Source organism: Anguilla rostrata, chromosome 9 (genome assembly GCF_018555375.3).
Source record: "Anguilla rostrata isolate EN2019 chromosome 9, ASM1855537v3, whole genome shotgun sequence".
Lineage (NCBI taxonomy): Eukaryota > Metazoa > Chordata > Actinopteri > Anguilliformes > Anguillidae > Anguilla > Anguilla rostrata.
In genome coordinates, this window is record NC_057941.1 from 28,890,666 (window position 1) to 28,909,495 (window position 18,830).

The 18,830-nt window shown below is 41.6% G+C and overlaps 1 protein-coding gene across 1 annotated transcript in view; it reads left to right on the plus strand.

Annotated features, from left to right (window-relative positions):
* Positions 1–3,291: 3,291 nt before the first annotated feature.
* LOC135263520 (forkhead box protein O1-A-like) overlaps positions 3,292–18,830 on the plus strand; it is a 46,801-nt gene continuing 31,262 nt past the window's right edge. Inside the window, exon 1 of the mRNA XM_064351647.1 lies at positions 3,292–4,293. Coding sequence (XP_064207717.1) covers positions 3,709–4,293 — 585 coding nt within the window. The 5' untranslated portion in view covers positions 3,292–3,708. The remainder of the gene's footprint in view (positions 4,294–18,830) is intronic.

The following is an 18,830-nucleotide window of genomic DNA, read 5'->3' on the forward strand; positions in this document are numbered from 1 at the left end:
CCATTTGTCTTTTTTCAATGCCTCTTGGAAAGAAAAGAGTTGGATATTTTAGACCAGTTTTGTTTGTCTAATTTTAATTTTAATATAACGGACACAGCAGCACATTGAAAAAAGAAAAACGTGTCACAGTTTTGTATTGGATTTCTGGGAAAGTGAACAGTGGATTAGGGGTTATAGAAAGGCAATACAACAAAAAAAACTGAATAGCTCAGTATGTGAACATTTAATAGACTTGATTTCCATGTACTCCCCTAACATTGTAAAATACTAAATTGTCACTAATAAAACTAGGTTTGTAGTAATACATTTTTAAAGGGGCTGAAATCATGTTTCATTTTCTCCTCATATTGAGCATGCTAACCAAAGAGTATTTGTTCAAAATGGGCAAAGCTGAAGAAATACTGGCGGCATCCTCATAACTGAAGTAAAGAAAACTAATTGAACATTTAATACTGGGTAATCAAACCTCATTGTGACCAGTAACGCAGATTGGACACAGGGTGGCGACGTTGTCCAGGAAGTATATAACATCAGAAGCTGTAGAGCAGCAGTTTCTTGATTCACGATTGTTACATACATTTCCTGAAACTATGCCAGATCAAAACTTTAAACTCAAAACAGTCTACTGTTGCTGGAAAACTTACAAAATCTCGCCCCTCAAATTGATATTGCTTTCATTTATTACACACAGGTGTAACAAATGATGCACTATTATGGAAATCAAGGTAAAATCAGTGTGCTTTTGCTTTTAAAGTGTTGTAATAAACAACTAATGTACTACAGTGTGCTACTCGGATAGAAGAATACACGGTGAGATTGTTTTTATTGTTCTGTTGTTACAAATTACAATACTGTAGGCAGAATGTGACAAAAAGTAACCAGAAAAAAACTTAAATGTACTGGAAGACAAAAACAAAGAATAAAACGCATCATTCAAGTTTCTGTCGGCTCTTGATCAGGCCACAGGCTTATTCACATCACAGTTGATGTTTTCCCTGGCCAAGCAGTGGCAGAAATACCATGTGACATTTCCATGCCTGGAATAACTTCGCTGGTATAGCCCCACGTGCCTACTGCATTGTTTAAAGTAGGGGCACACTGTTGTGAGGGTTGGGGTTGTACACCTTCCATCGCCATGCTGAGAAAAACCTCACCTATAAGGTTTAGGAAAGGTGAATATGGAGAAAGAAAGATGAAAAGACCTGGTTTTCATTGAACCAGCTGTGGATCAGAGCAGCCCTGTGGAAATTCTCCCAAATGACAACGTACATAGGCTGCGTTGATCCGTGTTAGGTGGGGTGTGATCATTGCAGAAAGCATCTAGTGTGGACTTTGTTGATGGAAGACTTGGGCCATGTCCAAATCAGCGCACTTGCTTATTATTGAGTATACTTGTTGAGTACACTGTGCTGGATAAGAAAGTTATTAAATAGGCAGAACTTTCTAGTGCACTTAAAATTCAGTTCTATTTTTGAGGCCATTGTTTTAGGGATGCTTAGCATCTATCCTGTTAAGTGTCTGTCTGCCCCTGTTGGACAGCACTGTTTCTCTATGTCAATGCAGTTTGTGAACATAATGTTGTCATAATTTGTTGATACTGTTCCCCTTGTCACATTAAATAATTTAGCATTTTTGTGGCCAATGCACCTGCAATTCAAACACCCAACTATTTGGCCTCATTGGAACTCTGTTAAATGCCTTCTGTTTCTGTTGAAACTCACATTCTGTATCATGCTAACTGGCAAACTTGTTTATAGCTGACATACTGATAATTGACATTCAACTTAATATGCCTCACCTGTTTAGCTGCCTTTGTAATTGTGATTTAATTATTTCCATTAAAAAAATTATGGAAAATATTATTCCATCCCCAAACTTGGACATACTGATAGTGCAGTTAGTTCCCTCTTTCTATGTTCCTCTCAAACGCTACAACATACACTTCCTTTGTCCTAACCCAGATTAATTTTTTAAAGTTCTTTTATTTGTACTAAAGCTCCTTAATTCTAATTGAATACTTGAATAAATAAAGCAATTAGTGTCTGCCCTGTGAGGATGAGTATGGTCAATTTATGATTGAAGTTAACCTTTTCAATGGCAGTGTTTTTCACGTGAACACATTTCTTTTATGAAGATTGAAGAGATGTGTGTGATATACAAAATGGTAAATTGTTTTGAACCGTCTTTCTTTTTGCACGTTCACTTTGGTTTGATTACGCTTTCGTTCGCGAGTGTGCGATGCTTTTTGAAGACAACGAATAGCTACTCCCAGGCATATCTTAGACATCATGTAAACAACATTCGCCTTACAGAGAAGTCGAGCGACTACAGTGACAGCATTGTGTCGAGCTTAAGTGAACACAACCGCTTATTTCAAGGGTTGTATAATTACACTGGTGTGGAGATTGGTTACGACACACAGATTCCGCTTGCAAGGCAGTCTAGACATCGCTATTTATTTGTGTAGATTAAGCCCTGGTGATACAATTATGTACGCTGTAAAATATCCAGTGTTAATTCAACTACCAGTGTCAATTTAACTCTTAACTGATAATATTTGGTCCCCCTCTGGAATGTGGGACAAATGTTATCTATTGAGGGTTGAATTAACACTAGACATTTTACTGTGTGATCTGTCTTTACCGCAACAAGAGCTGAGCAGATGTAATGTTATTATGGACCAAACTGAGGACCATACATGTTGTGGTTATTCAGTGTCGACTGCCCCCCCCCCCCCCCCCCCCAAAAAAAAAAACATAAATGGAAGATTAATCGTCATTGATTTCAGATGTGACTGTAAGATATGTAATTAAAAGTATAAACAATTAGCTGACCTGTGAATACATTTAAAGTAGTGTGTGTCATGCCTTTGCAGTATTGCGGATGCGGTGACAGTTGCTGAAACGGCCATTACAGCTATAAAAAAAGAATCTCGGCCCCATAACACGTCGTATTTCGCGTTTCCTCTTGGTTCTGATTCAAACAAACTAACAGCTCAGATGTCAGAAAGTTCATATACCTGATCTGTTTTAATTTATCGCTTTCATATTTGTTTGCCAGAAAGCGCGCGTGTCTTTTTTTTATTGAAACAATCCCCTAAGAATTCCGATCTCTACAAACTTGTTAGCAAGCAAATTGATATAGTTGATACAGTTTACCCGAGGAGTGAATCTGAAAAAGGTAGTTGTAAAAAAGCAGGACGCTGTTTACTTTTCGATACACGGCTATCATTGGCGGTCGAAGAATGCCATTCAAAGTGTGGGTGGAACTAGCTGTTTTACTGCCTACTGGTCGTCCTAGCACCTTATAACTCAGATTGGCGTCCAACAAACTACGTCTGCCGGTGACAGACATGGTACGAAGTGAACACCGCTGGTGTACTTGCTAAAACTGGACTGTAAAACAACGGCGGCAAACAAAACTACTGAAAGATACGATAGTTCGAAAGGATCTGCTTTATTTAGTTGGCTGTTAGAGCGAAGTTATTTAAATACACTCACCGGTGTCTCGCCTCGTATGTCTTGTTTGGACAGTAGAACTGTTGTTGCTTATGCCGCTAAGTAGCTATGCAGAAAGGTAGCTAGACGGCTAGAAGTTCACGCAGTAGCTAAGTTGTTTTTTCCATTTCTTTACATTTCAGTTTTTTATGAATAATCGAAGGCATATGTGACCGTTTTATTTCTTACTTCTCTTACTTTTGCTTGCAACATGGCAGAAGCATCGCAGCAACAATTGGTAGAGATCGACCCGGATTTTGAGCCGCTTTCACGGCCCCGTTCATGTACCTGGCCCCTTCCTCGTCCAGAATTTAACGACCCCGCGAACTCTAATACATCCTCGCCGGTACCCTCTATGAAGCAGGAGCCGGGGGCAAATGTCGATTTCATCAATAACCTGAGTTTGTTAGAAGAGACCGAAGACTACCCAGAACAGAAAACTCTGGCATTGTGCAATGATTTTCAGTGCCGGGAGAACTGCATCCACCAACAGACACAGCATCAGCAGCGGCAACAGCAGCTCCCCAGCCCCCAGATCCCGCACCAGCAACAGGTGCCACCGCTGTCTTCTCCCATTGGCACAACTTCCTCGGTCGCCGCCGCCGCAGCTCAGAGGAAGAGCAGCTCATCTCGTCGTAATGCCTGGGGAAATATGTCTTACGCTGATCTCATTACCAAGGCGATAGAGAACTCCCCGGAGAAGCGGCTGACCTTGTCACAGATCTACGACTGGATGGTGAAGAGCGTACCTTATTTTAAGGACAAGGGTGACAGCAACAGCTCTGCTGGTTGGAAGGTAAGAGCTGTGCGACACGGTTCCCAGAGGGAATACCGCTCAGTCCAAATGCAGTCTCAGGGAATAGCTTTATAACATTAGCATACCATCCCGAGATAAAGTTTTCGTTGCTTTGTTTATTTGCAGAAACCGCTTAATTGCTTTATGGTTTCATGCATTTTAACGAGGATTGTGTATACAGTACAACGAAGCAAGCGTCAGCTATGGTATTACCTAAAATGACCTTACAGGTGAAGAGAAAATATTAGCAGTGGGAGACATAAACATGGCACGCTGTGCTTTACAGTTGATTTTCGTTTGTTTATGTATCGCCGAAGCAACCGCTATTATGTAAGAGCATCAGCTTTCTGCTGTATGAAACATGTATGTTGTTTTCATATGCTTTCTCGCTGTTTTAAAAACAACAGTGATCGAGAGGGTTATGGTATCGTTTATTTTAAAATGTAGCAGGAACGTAACCGATGGATAAATACTCTGGTCTGTCGCAGTTGCGGCAAACGCACTTGTCTGGAACTTGGCGGCCGGAGGTGAAGTGGGAGTAGGCTACCTGCAAATGCTGCCGCCACTGTGGATCGTGCGCATTGGTGCGTAATTGCGCGCGATGTCCCAGTATGCTCGGTTGTTTCGTTTCAGACCCGTAAGGGTACCGTCTATTTTGCATACTTGTGTGCCATTGCCCTTGAGTTATTGTTATTCCCTGCGCTCATGTACGTACAGTATTATGTGTATCTCTGGCAGTTATCTTTCTCCATTAATCAATGTTGAAGATCTGCAGCCGAACACATGGGGGCATAACTGTGGTGAGAGTGTCATTTTAGATTGCATATTTACTTGCATGATTCTTGCTTTACTAAACTGCATAAGGTGACAATATAGGAGAGTATATTGGCCAGTTACCAGCATGTGAGAGAAATTATGCCATTTCCATTCCCCTTTGTCCTGTCAACATATGCACAGAGGTGCTGTTAGATTAATGTAGCTGAAATTGGGTAACAGTGTGTAAACAGCTGCGATGATCAGTAACCAAACACTGAAATATGTAGTTGATATGAACCTAGATGGAGTAGCAACTTTATTTAGAACAAAATAAATGTTCTTAATCTGTATCTGTTTGACAAGACTCTGAAGGCAATGCCAACATTTGGTGAGAAAAGCAGTTTATCTAATCAGTTAGAAAAACTGTATGATTGATTAAAAAATGATTGAAGCTTGAATGTCTCATGCAGCATTTGTGGTTGCTGGATTCAGTGCTAATCAGTCACACTTGTTTTTTGCATCAGTGTGTAGATTCTGTGCTCATTTATTGAATATCAAATGAATGTTTTACAGTTTTGTACATGTTTTTGGGGTATTAATAAAATGAATGACACTGACTTAAGTGCCACATCTCATTAGTCAGGAAGCTAGCTGGACTCAGATGATTAGGTTCAACCTGTTGAACATCAGCCATGGTGAGAATCAAGAAAGAAAAACCGACAGGACACAATATGATCTGCTTAGCATGAACACAAAGACATGCCACTGGAATGTGAGAGGATTTAATTAGCCAGTTTTGTATCACTCTGCACCTGGGATGTCCACAACCATTTAGAATATCACAAGATGTTATGTTACATGTATATGCAGTGCTTCCTGTTGGCTATATCTCATTATATGATGAGTTATAGCAAGCAATGAGGTACTTGCATGAAAAAGGGTTTTAAAATGAGAAATTTCACTGGGAATTTTTCACAAGCAAGTTTTTGCCTGTCTGGTTATGAAAGTTCGTCTAAATTTGCTATTATACAATATTGCGTACATATTTGGTTATATTTCCGCAATGTCCCACTTTTGTGGAGAGATTGTTAAAATGATCGTGAAACTGAAAAGGTTATACAAGTTTGTGGTTTTCTTCTGAAAATGGGGGATTTTGTGCGACTGCCTGAACGGCGCGTGGATCAAAGCGGGGCTCCTCGGCAGGGGCTGGCCCTGGCGTTCGCCGTCTCTTGCAGCAGGGTTTTTCCACGCCGGCTTCTGGCAGCTCGTGAGATGAGAGCTGAGGCGACATGTCCTGGCTGCCTACCTTTCTGTCTCTCATTCGGCAGTGAGAAAAAGCCCCGACTCCTCTGCGCCAGCGCGAAACCAGATTTTTCGTCCTCCCGCTCTGTGCGTGCGTTAGCAGTGTGCGGTTACGGTTGCCATTTGCTTAGCTCAAAAGAGCCGTTGTGGGTGCAAGTTTTTTTATTTAGCCCAGCAGTAAGGCACCAGAATCGTATTTATCATGGTCTCGATCGAAGACCGCGATAAGTTAATTAGCTGAATCGGGTGTCATAGTGCGAGGTTAAAATGAGAAACTGCGCCCACACCGGCCCTTTTCGAATAAGATTGGACACCCTTGTGCTTGTGAGACCAGATTTGAGCAGGCCCACCTTTGTGCATGAGGATGAAGATGCTTCTGGGAATATTTTCTGCACAGGCCTTTGTTTTGATTTCAAGCCAGTTTAGTTACAATGACACCTTGCGCACAGCCACCTGCAGTGCTACCTTGATTCACGACCATAGTGTGCGCTCTCATTACACTGTGCATCAAAATGAAGAACTTGGGCAAATTAAAATGGCGCAGTGAAGTCAAAGTCAAGGCTCTGATTGCAGTCCCTTGCCCTGGGTTTGTGCACTGTCTTTTATCAGCTCATTTGTCTGAACTGGAAAATGGCCTGAGGTGGTTTTCACTGAAATATTTTTTAAGGATGAGACGACCCCTTGGTGGGTTCACAACATGTTGCATTCCATGTGCTTAAGGCTACTGTACACCTAAACTGGGCTCCTGCAGCTTCATTTTCAGTTAGAGTTAAGGGTCTGATAAGATGTTTGGATGCAATGTGTAAATAATAACATATTGGCTGCACGTACTTGGTAATTATAACTAGAAACATAAAATAATCCTTTACAAGTAATTGTACTGAACAGAGACCAAAACGTGACAGGTCTTAGGAGAGAATGGGATTTATGGGTAGGCGTGAATTCCATTAAGAGGATAATTATCTCTGCTGGAGTGCTTTGATTAATGCATGTCAGGGACTTTCTCGCCGCGGCTCATTCAGAGTTTTAGTAACAGTTGAGAATGTGCTGTGAATGAAGAGTGCGGAGGAGAGGAGGTTTTTACTCCCACGACTGACCAATAACAGCCCTGCTCCGCACAGAATGCTGAAAAAGTCTATCGTTGTCATCCTACACTGGCATTATTTCAATCTCGGTAATTACTTTACCGTTATGAATGTGTCAGGAGCGTAACACCCACATTATGGGGAAGAAGTGTCTGAAAAAAAAATGTAGGTTTACTAGGAGAGAGATGGAGAAAAGTTGATGAAAGCCTTTTTACCCTTTAACTGCCTAACGCAAAACACAAGACCTGAAGCCCCTATATGTTTCTGCTACGCACATGCAACTGAAAATCAGCATGACCGTATGATTTTCATGGCCAATTCCAAGTGTTTCCACACAGCTGTTTTTCTTAAGTAGGCCCAGGTGGATGAAACATTTGCTTCTTGATATATTTGTGCATCAGGGCAAGACATTACCATGCTTTTTACGAGTGCATTGGGCCAGAAGACATGTGTGAGGGGAAAGTCGTAAAAAGATATTTTCTTTTTCTTGAATCTCTGCAGCTGTCAGGGTGCTTCAGTGTCTTTGCTAATCAGAGAGGAGAGCTTTGTTGTCAGAGATCTTGTTAAGATGCTGCTAGTAATTGGAAGTATGTAGTGCTGGTGGATTGCTATCATGACCACAGCGGATCATGGGACTTGAGGTATAGTAGTTTGGCTCCTGATTTTAAGATAGCTTCTGTATCCTGAGAGGTCTTGTGGTGTCTGGTAAAAAAAAGTTTGTCTGTGGCTTTTTCAGTGATGTACTACATCGGTGACACATACTATCCAAGACTTTAGAAATTATGTGTTAGCCTGCATAACTTACATACCTGGATACATCATTTCTTTAATGTTAGTGACTTGATAGGAATTAATTGATACTTATAGGAAGTCGGATCTAGTAACTTTCACAGTGGTTCCAAAATGATCTTGGAGTACTTGTCATTACAGAGAAGGCAGGGATACCGGAGAGGTGTTTTTACAAGGTGCTTGTCACAGTTTACGCACGCTCGACACCATAATGTCTGTAGTGACGCAATGGAGTCGCCATTCTTTGCAGTCAAAGGATTTTTCTGTGGTGTCTCAGAACTGACGTTGTTACTTGGCGGGATCCGAGGCTTAATAGCAGTCTGGTGCATGCCTTGACTGTCTCAAAGAGAGATTGAGAAAGATAGCAAGAGGGACTTTTACCACCTCCCAAAAACAACACGTGAACATATCAGACGCTATGCATGGAAACTTAACTTATTTAACTTTCTTTCATGGTCTGCTTCACTACAAGTACCTCTGCCTGCTACTCACGATTCAGCCCTTTGCCCCTTTTTTAATTCCCTCTTCATTCTCTTTTTCTCACTTGCTTTCCTTCAGCCTCTCTTTCACTCTCCCTCTCTCTTTTTTATTCTGTGTCATTGTCTCACCTGACTTGTGAAAAAGTTAATTAAGTGTTGTGATGACTTGCAGCGGCTTATTTGCCATTCTACCTGGTGTTATAGACACAAGACCCATAAATGGCATCAAAAATCCTTAGGTTACCATGACATTGAGCGGACAACTGTAGGACGTACCCCAAAAACAATTTATGATGGAACATTAATTGGAAATTATTCAAATTTTGTAAAATAAATATTTTGTTCCCTTTTATAAATGCAGACTCATTTTGTAAGTTGGTCATTAAAGTCAAGTTTGCGTCATGGCCAGAGTCAAATTCAGCGAAGTCTTAGTCAAGTCGCAAGTGACATTTTCCGCATCTCGAGTGTGACTCAGGTCGGAGTCGTGCACTCAAATCCCCATCTGTGTGCCTCACACCCTCTCTCGCTCTCTCTGCCTCCCTCACTCTTTCTATATCGTCCTCTCTGTCTCTTTTTCTCTGTCTCTCTCTGTCCGTGTATGGAATGTGTGTGCTGTTCTGGAGTATTGTCTCTTTCGGCCAGATTTTCGGTGACCTCCTGGGAACCGTGCCCGCTCAGGGTGGCATGCTTCTCCCATTCGGTCCTGGGTGTGTGAGCAGGCCAGAGGCCATTTGGGTTCTTTGTCTCCAGCCAGTCTGTGGCCGTGTTGTGGGGGAGTCTGCCTGGTGCTGCACAGAGCAGTGAGGGGTAGCGGGGGGATGATGGAGAGGGTGAGGTTTTTTTTGCTGTAGTGCATTCCAAATGGCAAAGTCACAACACAAAAAGGAAATTGAAGGTTGGGTCCTGTCTTGTGTGCGTCTTTGAATACTGGAGTACTGGAGTAATGGCTGTCCTGGCAGATACTGTGCTTCTGTTTCCCAGGGCTACAGGGCTGCTTTACTGGGACAGTACTTGTAGTCTAAATTATGGGCCCACTTTCAAGCTACTCTGGACAAATCCCGATCTAAAGCTATTTCTAATATCTTCAATTATCTGTGTTTGGGAACCTAAACAATAGCCTTGTAATATTGAAATTGTGGAAAATATTTTTCCCAATTTGGTGAAGGGATGTATGCACGAGTGTATGCTTGACTGAAATAACTGAAATGGCATCATTGTGTGGGCGTCTTTTAATGCAGGATTTGAGAAAAGGTGAATGCAGCTGCCTATTGGCAAGTAAACTGTTGCGGAACTAAGTAGGAGATGGAAAAACGTATGTCAGACTTTGAGATGGATGGACATTAAAGCCATTAAGTGCATTTATGCTTCACTAAAACCGGGTTTATTATGTTTTTATTTGCCCTTCCTGAAAAGTGAGGAATGTTCAGATCACCCAGGAATTTTGCTGCAAATATCCACGTGTGTGTAATATGCTGTTCAAGTCTCTGTACCTCGCTCTGTCTTTCGTGGGTGCGTCTGGGCCTAGCCGTTGCTGGAGCCTGCGGCACAGGGATCGGCAGGCTTTAAGTCAGAGTGATGCAGTAGTGCTCGTGTGTGGGAGGGTTGAAAAATATGCTTTTAAAAAATTAAAAAATAATAAATAAATAATATAAATATAAATAATATTTTTTTTCTTACTTGAATGTGCCACCCAGCAGCCAGAAATATGTTTTTTTTAAACTTTGGTAGGTAAGTTGAGAACCAGGGAGTCAATGTGGGCAGGGTTCATGGAATTGAGGGGTCTGTGTAGCCAGTCAGATGAAGGGATGATTAGGTAGTCAGTTGTAAAGAGTCAATTTTGTGGGAATATTCGACCAGAGCACCAACCTTTGTAAAAAGTGATGATGACTGTGAGTTATCTGAGTGTGAATGTGCTGATTTACTCCGATATCCATTCGTTTTGTCTTCATTCTGTATCTGCCTCAAAAGTGCCTTGTTTTTTTGTTGTAAAAAGAGGTTCCTTTTGTTGGCCTAATAAGTTTATGTAGGTTTCCTAATGAGTTTCTCAAATCTTGTCTGAAGAGAATAAAGAAAAACTGGACAGAATGTGGGCCGTCTGGTTTCCTGACTTTAAATAATAAAGTTTATTAGCGGATAGCCCCTTGAGATTAATCATCTCGTTTTCGAGGGGGTCCAACACAAAACATACAATTCAATACAACAGACACTATCACATACAACATACATAAAGGCTCTCATTTACCAACCCGACCACACGTCATTCCCATAAACCCACAACACCCACACAAAATAAGTAAGAAGTAGATATCACAAAACATATAATGCAGTAGTAATAATAATAATAATAATAATAATAATAATAGTAACAGAGTGAATTGACAAGCAAAAGCCGTTCAGTATTAAAGGGGCAAGAAGACATTCCCATTAAAAGCAGCAGCATGATGATTTAAGAAAGGGTAATAATGAGTTCTTAAAGAGCTGACATGAATTGATTGTTCTTATGGTATTGGGCAGATTGTTCCAGTCAGAAGAAGCTTTGAATTTAAAGGCACGTCCGCCAATTTCTTTATTAGTTTTGGGAACAAAAAAGAAAGGTTGCTGAGTATGTCTAAGAGAGTATGAAGATATGTATGGTATTAGGTGTTGTTTTAGGTAAGAGGGATAATCAAAATGGATACATTTGAAAATGCAGTGGAGCCAATGGTAATGTTATCCGGATGGTCTGTATCGATGGAGATCCACGTGATATCACTTACAGTACGTCTACGCAAGCATGCAGGGTACACCCATGGTGTGACTGTAGTCGCTGTGGTTTTACTGGATTACCCCAGTGTACCTAGTTTCTGTTTCCCTGCGTCACCGCAAATATTTTGCCATCGGCCTCAATCCTAGCAAACAATCGCTATTAGGGGGGTGCTCTTTGAAGTACTGGATCAATTCCTCTGGCCCAGCAATTCCACACGCACACCCCCCCCCCAATAGTTCTGAGCTTCAGAGCAAAGAATTGTGCCTGACAAGGACATCACAAAACAAACAGAGTTTGTACATACTGCCGGCTTTCTGGAACATGGGACGTGGTGGGCCAGGGAGTACAAACAGACACAATCAGGGGGTGGAAGGGAGTGACTTGCAGGTTATTGGCATTCAAAAGCACTCATTGACTCCTGCGACTAGGCTGGGGTGCGGTGACCCCAAGGAGAGGTCAAGCGTGAGCTCAACTTAAGTTCCTCACACACGCGCATGTGCACACACACACACATGCAGAACATACACATTTAGTATGCACTCACCATATGATAACAAAGCAGTGTTTATGAGGACCATACAGGGACAGGTGATAAGGGTTCTTTTTTTATGCGCTTTGCTCTCACCTTTGTGGCTCCAGTCTCTAGATAAACGCACTTTTCACATGTTGCCCTAGTAACGGAACAAAGCGATGCAACAGCACATTTTGCAGGTCCGCTCTAAACAGAAGAAAGCTACACGCCAGCCAAACACGATCAGATCTAGCCATGAAAACTTTTCCTGCTGGTACTTGGATCACAGCAGAGAGGAGCATCAGTGTTTTTATTTTTATTTTTTTCCAGGGACTGACCGGGCGTAACCTCCGTGCCAGAGAACTTTCCTTCACAACATGTTATTGCCTGTAAAAAAGTGGCATGTGCATTTGGACTGAAATTGCATTTCTCAGAACCCACTTCCCCCCATTCCTCCCCCCCCCCTGCCAAACAAGGGTTCTTACAGGTCTTAACCTTCGTGTGTCTTCAGCGGGTGAATCACTCACTGAAATAATTGTTTTGCCATTATTTTTAGCAGTCAGAGCATTCTTTAGTCAGACTTGCCAGGATTCCTGTCCTACTCGTGTTTCCCTGGCCGCTGCAAGGCGGCAAAGACGTATTGGAGTTCAGATAAGGTGACAATTATTAAATGTGTTACGTAACAAATCATTTACTGCTGAAAAAAAAAATCATTTACTGCTGAAAAAAAAAAAAAACATTTTCTGCTCCCACGATGCATCAGGCCAGGGTCTGCAACCACTTGTCAGTCAGGGGAACTCCAAGGTGCTATGCAGTAGAGACAGGGAATCCAGCAGACTGTGGATGTCATGTGAGCCCTGTGTTTGAAACCTCGCTAACAACCAACAGTCGGCTGCTCGGGCTGACCGATAAACAGAGCTGAAAAAAGAAGCTTTTGAAAAGATATATATCTGCATTTGTTTCTGACATTCCCTCCGAGCTGCTGTAAAGGACCTTTGACTTAATCTTTTCTCTCCGTTGATAAAAAACAGATGTGGGGGGGGACAGGCAAGAACCCGTGGCGTTCATTTCTCTTTGAACAGCCTGCTGGACCCCACACGCCACGAAGAACAGTTTAGCTTCCCGAACAAGAGCAAGTCACGCTCGTGTTTGGATGCCTTTTTGTAGTGAAAGAATGGTGATGAGACGCAATCTGACCTGCTTAACCAGGATCAGAGCAGAAGAACATTTACAAACAATGGCAGAAGTTTTGGTGTTGGCCAAAACTGTTGGCTTTCCCTAAGCGGCTGTATACCCTGACAGACATATATAATACAATACAAAAAAGGGGTACAAATCTAAACATGTCATATTTATGTACATTTTAGTGCACACTTTCTATTTATTTGCTGAATTTAACCATTTGAAAAAAAAAGAAACCGTAAATATTGCATGTGCAAAAGTGTAGGCACCTTTCAAGTTGACTTTTTGAGGTCTCAAAACTTGATTGACTCATTAGGCCTGAAATTAAGCCAGATAAAGATAACTCCACAGCTTAGTAAATGCTTTGACCTTTCTGAACTCTCTGAGTGTCATGCTTAGTCCCAACAACCATGAGCCCGTCTAAGCAGCTGTCTGAGGACTTGAAAATAAATATAATTGACTCCTACAAAGCAGGGGAAATCTATGAGAAGATATCTAAATGTTTCCAGTGTGGAATTTCCACTGAAATAAAAATTTAGGTTAAGGGGATATCAAGGCTAGATCTGAACTGCTCACAGATTGGTCAGTTATGCATGGCAAAACCAACATATAATTGCAAAGAAACTGCAGAAAGGTTTAGATGACACCAGAGTAGTGGTGCACTGGTCCACTGTGCTGTGTTGCTTGCAGAAACAAATTTGCGTGGAAGATTCAGAAGGAAACCTTTCCTGCAATCTCATTGCAAAAGTCAATGTCTGAAGTATGCAACACAACACTTAGATAAGCCAGAGACTTTTTGGAGCAAAGTGGACTGATGAAACTAAATTTGAACTCTTTGGCCACGGCCACCAAAGATACATTTGGAGAAAAACAGGGGAAGCATTTGAAGAAAATAACACCTTGCCAACAGTTAAACATTGGGTGGATCAATAATGCTTTGGGGATATGTGGCAGCCAGTGGCAAGGAAATATTGGGTGGGTGAAAGGAAGAATTCAACTAAATATGAAAGTCCTTTGGATATTTCCAGAAAGTCTGTTACAAGAAAAGCTGGCTACAAGAAATGTTTGGAAGCTGTAATTTCTGGAGGTGTTACTAGGAACTGAGTGACAGGGTGCCTGACCTTTTGCAAATGCCACACTTACTGTTAAATTCTTTTCAATCTGTTAAATTCAGCAAAATTTCATAAATATGTCTTCATATATAAAATGTATTATGTTTCAGTTTTTTCCTTGAAGAGGTTGCCTTTTGAAAAAAATTAAAAGACAAACAATTTGACCAGGAGTGCCTACAACTTCGCACATCACTCTAAGTAATCTGCAATATCCAGCTCTATAAATGAAAAGAAATGTTGTGTAAGTTGATCTGGATTAGAGTGTCTACTAAATGGCTAAAATGTAAAAAACATGTACATGTAAATATATGAGAGAAAGGAACAGGGCCAATTTCCAGACCACACAGCCAAACAAGACAGATGGCCAAAACATTAACGGGAGTGTGGTGGCATGTGCTGTAATAAGTGTTTTCATCGCTCTGCTTAACAGTCATTGTAGTCCCTAAGCATGAGGGAATTCCTAGCATGCACAAACATAGCTTTTTTTGGCAGGGTTATCTTCAACTTTTGATTTTTCTTACTCTCTAAAGTGTTGTCAGATTCTTGTTGACATAAAATACTTGGCATTCGTTTGAAGGTGGTGCTGTGAGTTCTCAGATGGGCATGTGTGTTTGACAGTTTTTTGCTCTTTTGCCTCTCTTTTTAGAAAGTCTCCCTCTCTCTTTTTGAGACAAGGGTTGCCAACCTCAAATCATAACCTACCATATTCATGTGGTCATGTGGTCACTGTATACTACAAATGCTTAATTTTTTGTAAATATCCAGCATTACTGTAAGTAGGATTAAATGTTCTATAATATTATTGTGATAACGTTGCCCAGAAAGAAACATTTTGAACAATCATTTTTATTCTGAAAAAGAAGTGGGTCCGAAGAGCTCCTGGAAGAGTCCGACAGATTTTGGTCTGAATTCTCATGGTACTTGAAAGTACCCATGATGCCATGGATCTCAACAACATTCCTAGAGTCTCTGGAAGCAAAGCAGCCCCACAGTGTTGCATATCCACCACCATGCTTCACAACGGGAACTGGCGACCCTACAATGCAGCCAACTTCAGCAATTTTCCAACTGTGATTTCTTGGAGGATTGTTTTGCTCTCAAACCACCCTTCACATAGTTTGTGGGGCAAAATATTCTTGCATCCTCTTCCAGGCAGGTTCATCACAGCTCCATTTGTTTTTCTTAACTTCTTAATTGTTCCCCTTATAGTGGAGATGGGTATTTCCAGGCATTGAGGAGTTTTTTAAATAACCATTAGGCCTACCTGATTTGTTATGGTCAACAATGTTTTGTCTCATTTCATTTGTGTCTTCTCTGACCTCCCCCATGCTGATGGACATGCCATGCCAACATGAGTTTGGCATGTGTGTTAACTTATATTTATACCCCAGTGAAACAGAAAGTTGTGGATGATCAGTTCCTGAAGACTCGGATGAACTTAAGAAAATGTTAAATATAAATGACAATATACTTGTAATAGACTGCGTTCATATGAATTTCTAGGGATGCCAATAATTGTGACATTCATGTTTTCTGAGAAAACTATTTATTTCTTTATTTAAGTGCAAGATCAAGCTGATAAAAAACCAAATTTTCATAATTAAAAAAATTTTTTGCTCAGCTTTGCAAAGGGTGCCATCAGTTCCGGAGGGCACAATATATCGAATGCTCTGACTTGATGGCCTACTATCCACTGAATGTGCATCAGTGGTAGGCTGCAAAACTAGTTTGCACTTAATTACAACAATGTTGAGAAGAGTAAGGTGTGAGGGTACGTCAGCTCATTATGAAGGAACTTCACTGGGGAAAAACAAACAAAAATTCTCTTTGTGGTCTTAAATATGTTCTAAATTCTTCGAGGTAAATTTTCCTCTTAACATCCATTGGGGGTTGGGCATGCAAATTATTTTTAGGTGGTCAGTCAATGAAATGTTCCTGGGACTGCTTGACAATAACAGGAGACGACGCAAACACTTCAATCAGTTCAGCCCGGGATTGGGGAAAAGCGTCAAACATCCTCCATTCCAGAGCCATGAGCTCATTTCCCAGCATCCTCTTCTCCTCTCATGCTTCAACAGTGGAGGCTATCACTCAGCCTCCTGCCATGGACTCAACAACTGTCGTCGAGGAAGCAGAACATTTTTTTTTTTGCTTTGGTTGGTTTTCCAGTCCTGTTTTCGTGCTGTTGAAAGGAGAAGACAAAAGGTGCTTAGAAAAAAGAAGAGAAAGTCAAACATTCTGCTCGTCTGACCATGTACAATGTGCCCACATTACTCGACCTTCGGGAGAGCATTGAATATTAGAATGTTGGTGAAATGATATGTGGCTAGACTAGAGGAGTGTGTGACTTTCTTCTCTTGCGTTTGTGTAGGCACAGTTTGTCAGCACCTAATCGAACTTCACTGTGTGGCTGTACTTTCTTTTACTTGAAGGGCGTGTGTACAAAACCTACCAGTTCGGGTAGCTGAGCAGCACTGCACACTGACTTGGCTTTGCTGTGGTGGCAGCTCACTTCAAATAATGCTATGTGATTCTGAAAGAGACAAGGCACGGTGGGGTGCCAAGTGAAGTAGGACAGACAAGCTCGTACAAGACCTTTAAAAGCATTTGTAGAATGCGAAGATATGGGGTGGGGAGTATGGGGGTGTGTGCATTGATTCTTCTCTTTCAGGAGGAACTGGGAGAACAGAAGGTTTACTTTGCTCTCTTTCTGTTTATCCGTCTGTCTGTTTGTCCTCCTGGGTGCTGCGAGATGGGAGCACAGCTCCAAATGGAGGACATCATATCTGACTCATCCAGTTAGTGCTGGAATGACTGTGGTGATGGAAGTGAGTTGGGTTGGCATTTGCCAAACAGTCCCCTATGAGCCCGGATGTCCTATATTTCAGACAGAAAATGTTTTTTTCACGTATGGGAGGGCCTTTGTTCTGTGTTTTCCTCTGCTAATTTTACCTGACATAGGTGAGTTACTATTACATGCTCGTGTGGGGGAAATATTGTTGGTGGTAGAAAGCAAAGTCTCATACCGAGACCAGGAAGTGAGCGTCAGAAACGAAGTCCGGTCTTGGCTTCTTGCATGCAGCACATAGGAAGTCAGTTTAATATCCGATATGTCCTCAATCAGGTGACTATGTATTTAAGATTCTTTGGACAGAGAGTTGGAGAAGGCTGTTCCTTCCGCTCCATACATTGACCAATCGACGCATCGATTGCATTGTTCATCATTTGTTTAATCTTTCTTGTTATGACAATGATACAGATATGGATACAATATAGAGTTAGGGTTGTCAGATTCCTGGTTTTTGATGGGAATGTCCGGTCAGATTATTTGTCCAGGTCCGGTTTGCGGTCCCGAACAGACAATAGGATGTCCAGTCTGAGTAATTAATTGAAAAACTTAACCGTTAGTTTGTAATGAGTTCACGTGTGAACCACCCTGGTCTGTGATTCGTTTCAATTAACCAGTGGGTAGAATAGGAGGGGACAATTCCATTCACAGGAATTGGCACAGGCAAGGCTGGAGGGGGGCAGTGCTGGAGGGGGGAGTTGTATAGGTGTAGGCCTCTCATGCCTCTTTCTTTTGGCCCCCATTGGGTTTCCAACCTTCAGCACAGATGCGCAAACTCTCTCTCGCACACTCACACTGGAATGCATACAGTCAAACATAATTGGTTGAACTGTACTAAAGTTTATGAGCATCCTCGCCCGCGTCAACATGGCTTCTTTTTCTTGAAATGGGCAAGACCGATAACAGCAGCTGTGCCATGTCATAACTGCTTGAGTTATTTTTACTCCTTCCTGTAAAAACAGGAGCCCCATCTCCACAATGTACTGTGATGCATTTCCTGCTGAGTGGCTGGAAAATAGCGCCGTTTGTTGACATCGCCACCCTGAAATGCAGCAGGCCCGGAGGAAGGAGGGAGCAGGGGGAATGTTCTCCTCCTTTGTGGACGCCAGGGGCCATGGCTGGGTATTGCCACTGGCTGATCTTAGTCTCCACCTTAGACCCACAGCACCATGGGATACCTGTTTTGAGGTCATTTGGGTGTGTGTGTGCGTGTGCATTTGTGTATGTCCATGAGCATAAGTGTGAGCCTTAAGTATGCAGTCACCAAAGGATTTGTACACATGTGTGCATCCAGTCTTGATATAGCATACACTCAAACACTCTGCCCTATGCATTCTTACATTCTCTCACTCTTACTCACATTCATATTCCTGCCTGTGTCAGACTCACAGAAAGAGAACTTGCCTTGCATTGTGGTGAAAGGACTGAAATATGTGAATAGATAATGCCGGAACACTTGCTGTAATATTAGTTAGAAAATTGTTTATAAGAAGTGCCTTAATTAAAAGAAAAAACATGCTTTTGTTCTGATTTTGGCAATAGGTAGAATAATACCACTGATAGCATTTACGTATACTGCCTGTCTCCTTCCTTAACGACTTCATTGTCTGCTGCTTTGCTATGTGCATGTACATGTATATAAATAACTAGGGTAAAAAGTCTTAAACACAGACTGAACAGCAGGCACGTCTAATAAAATTCACATTAATAATTCTGAATATATGTCT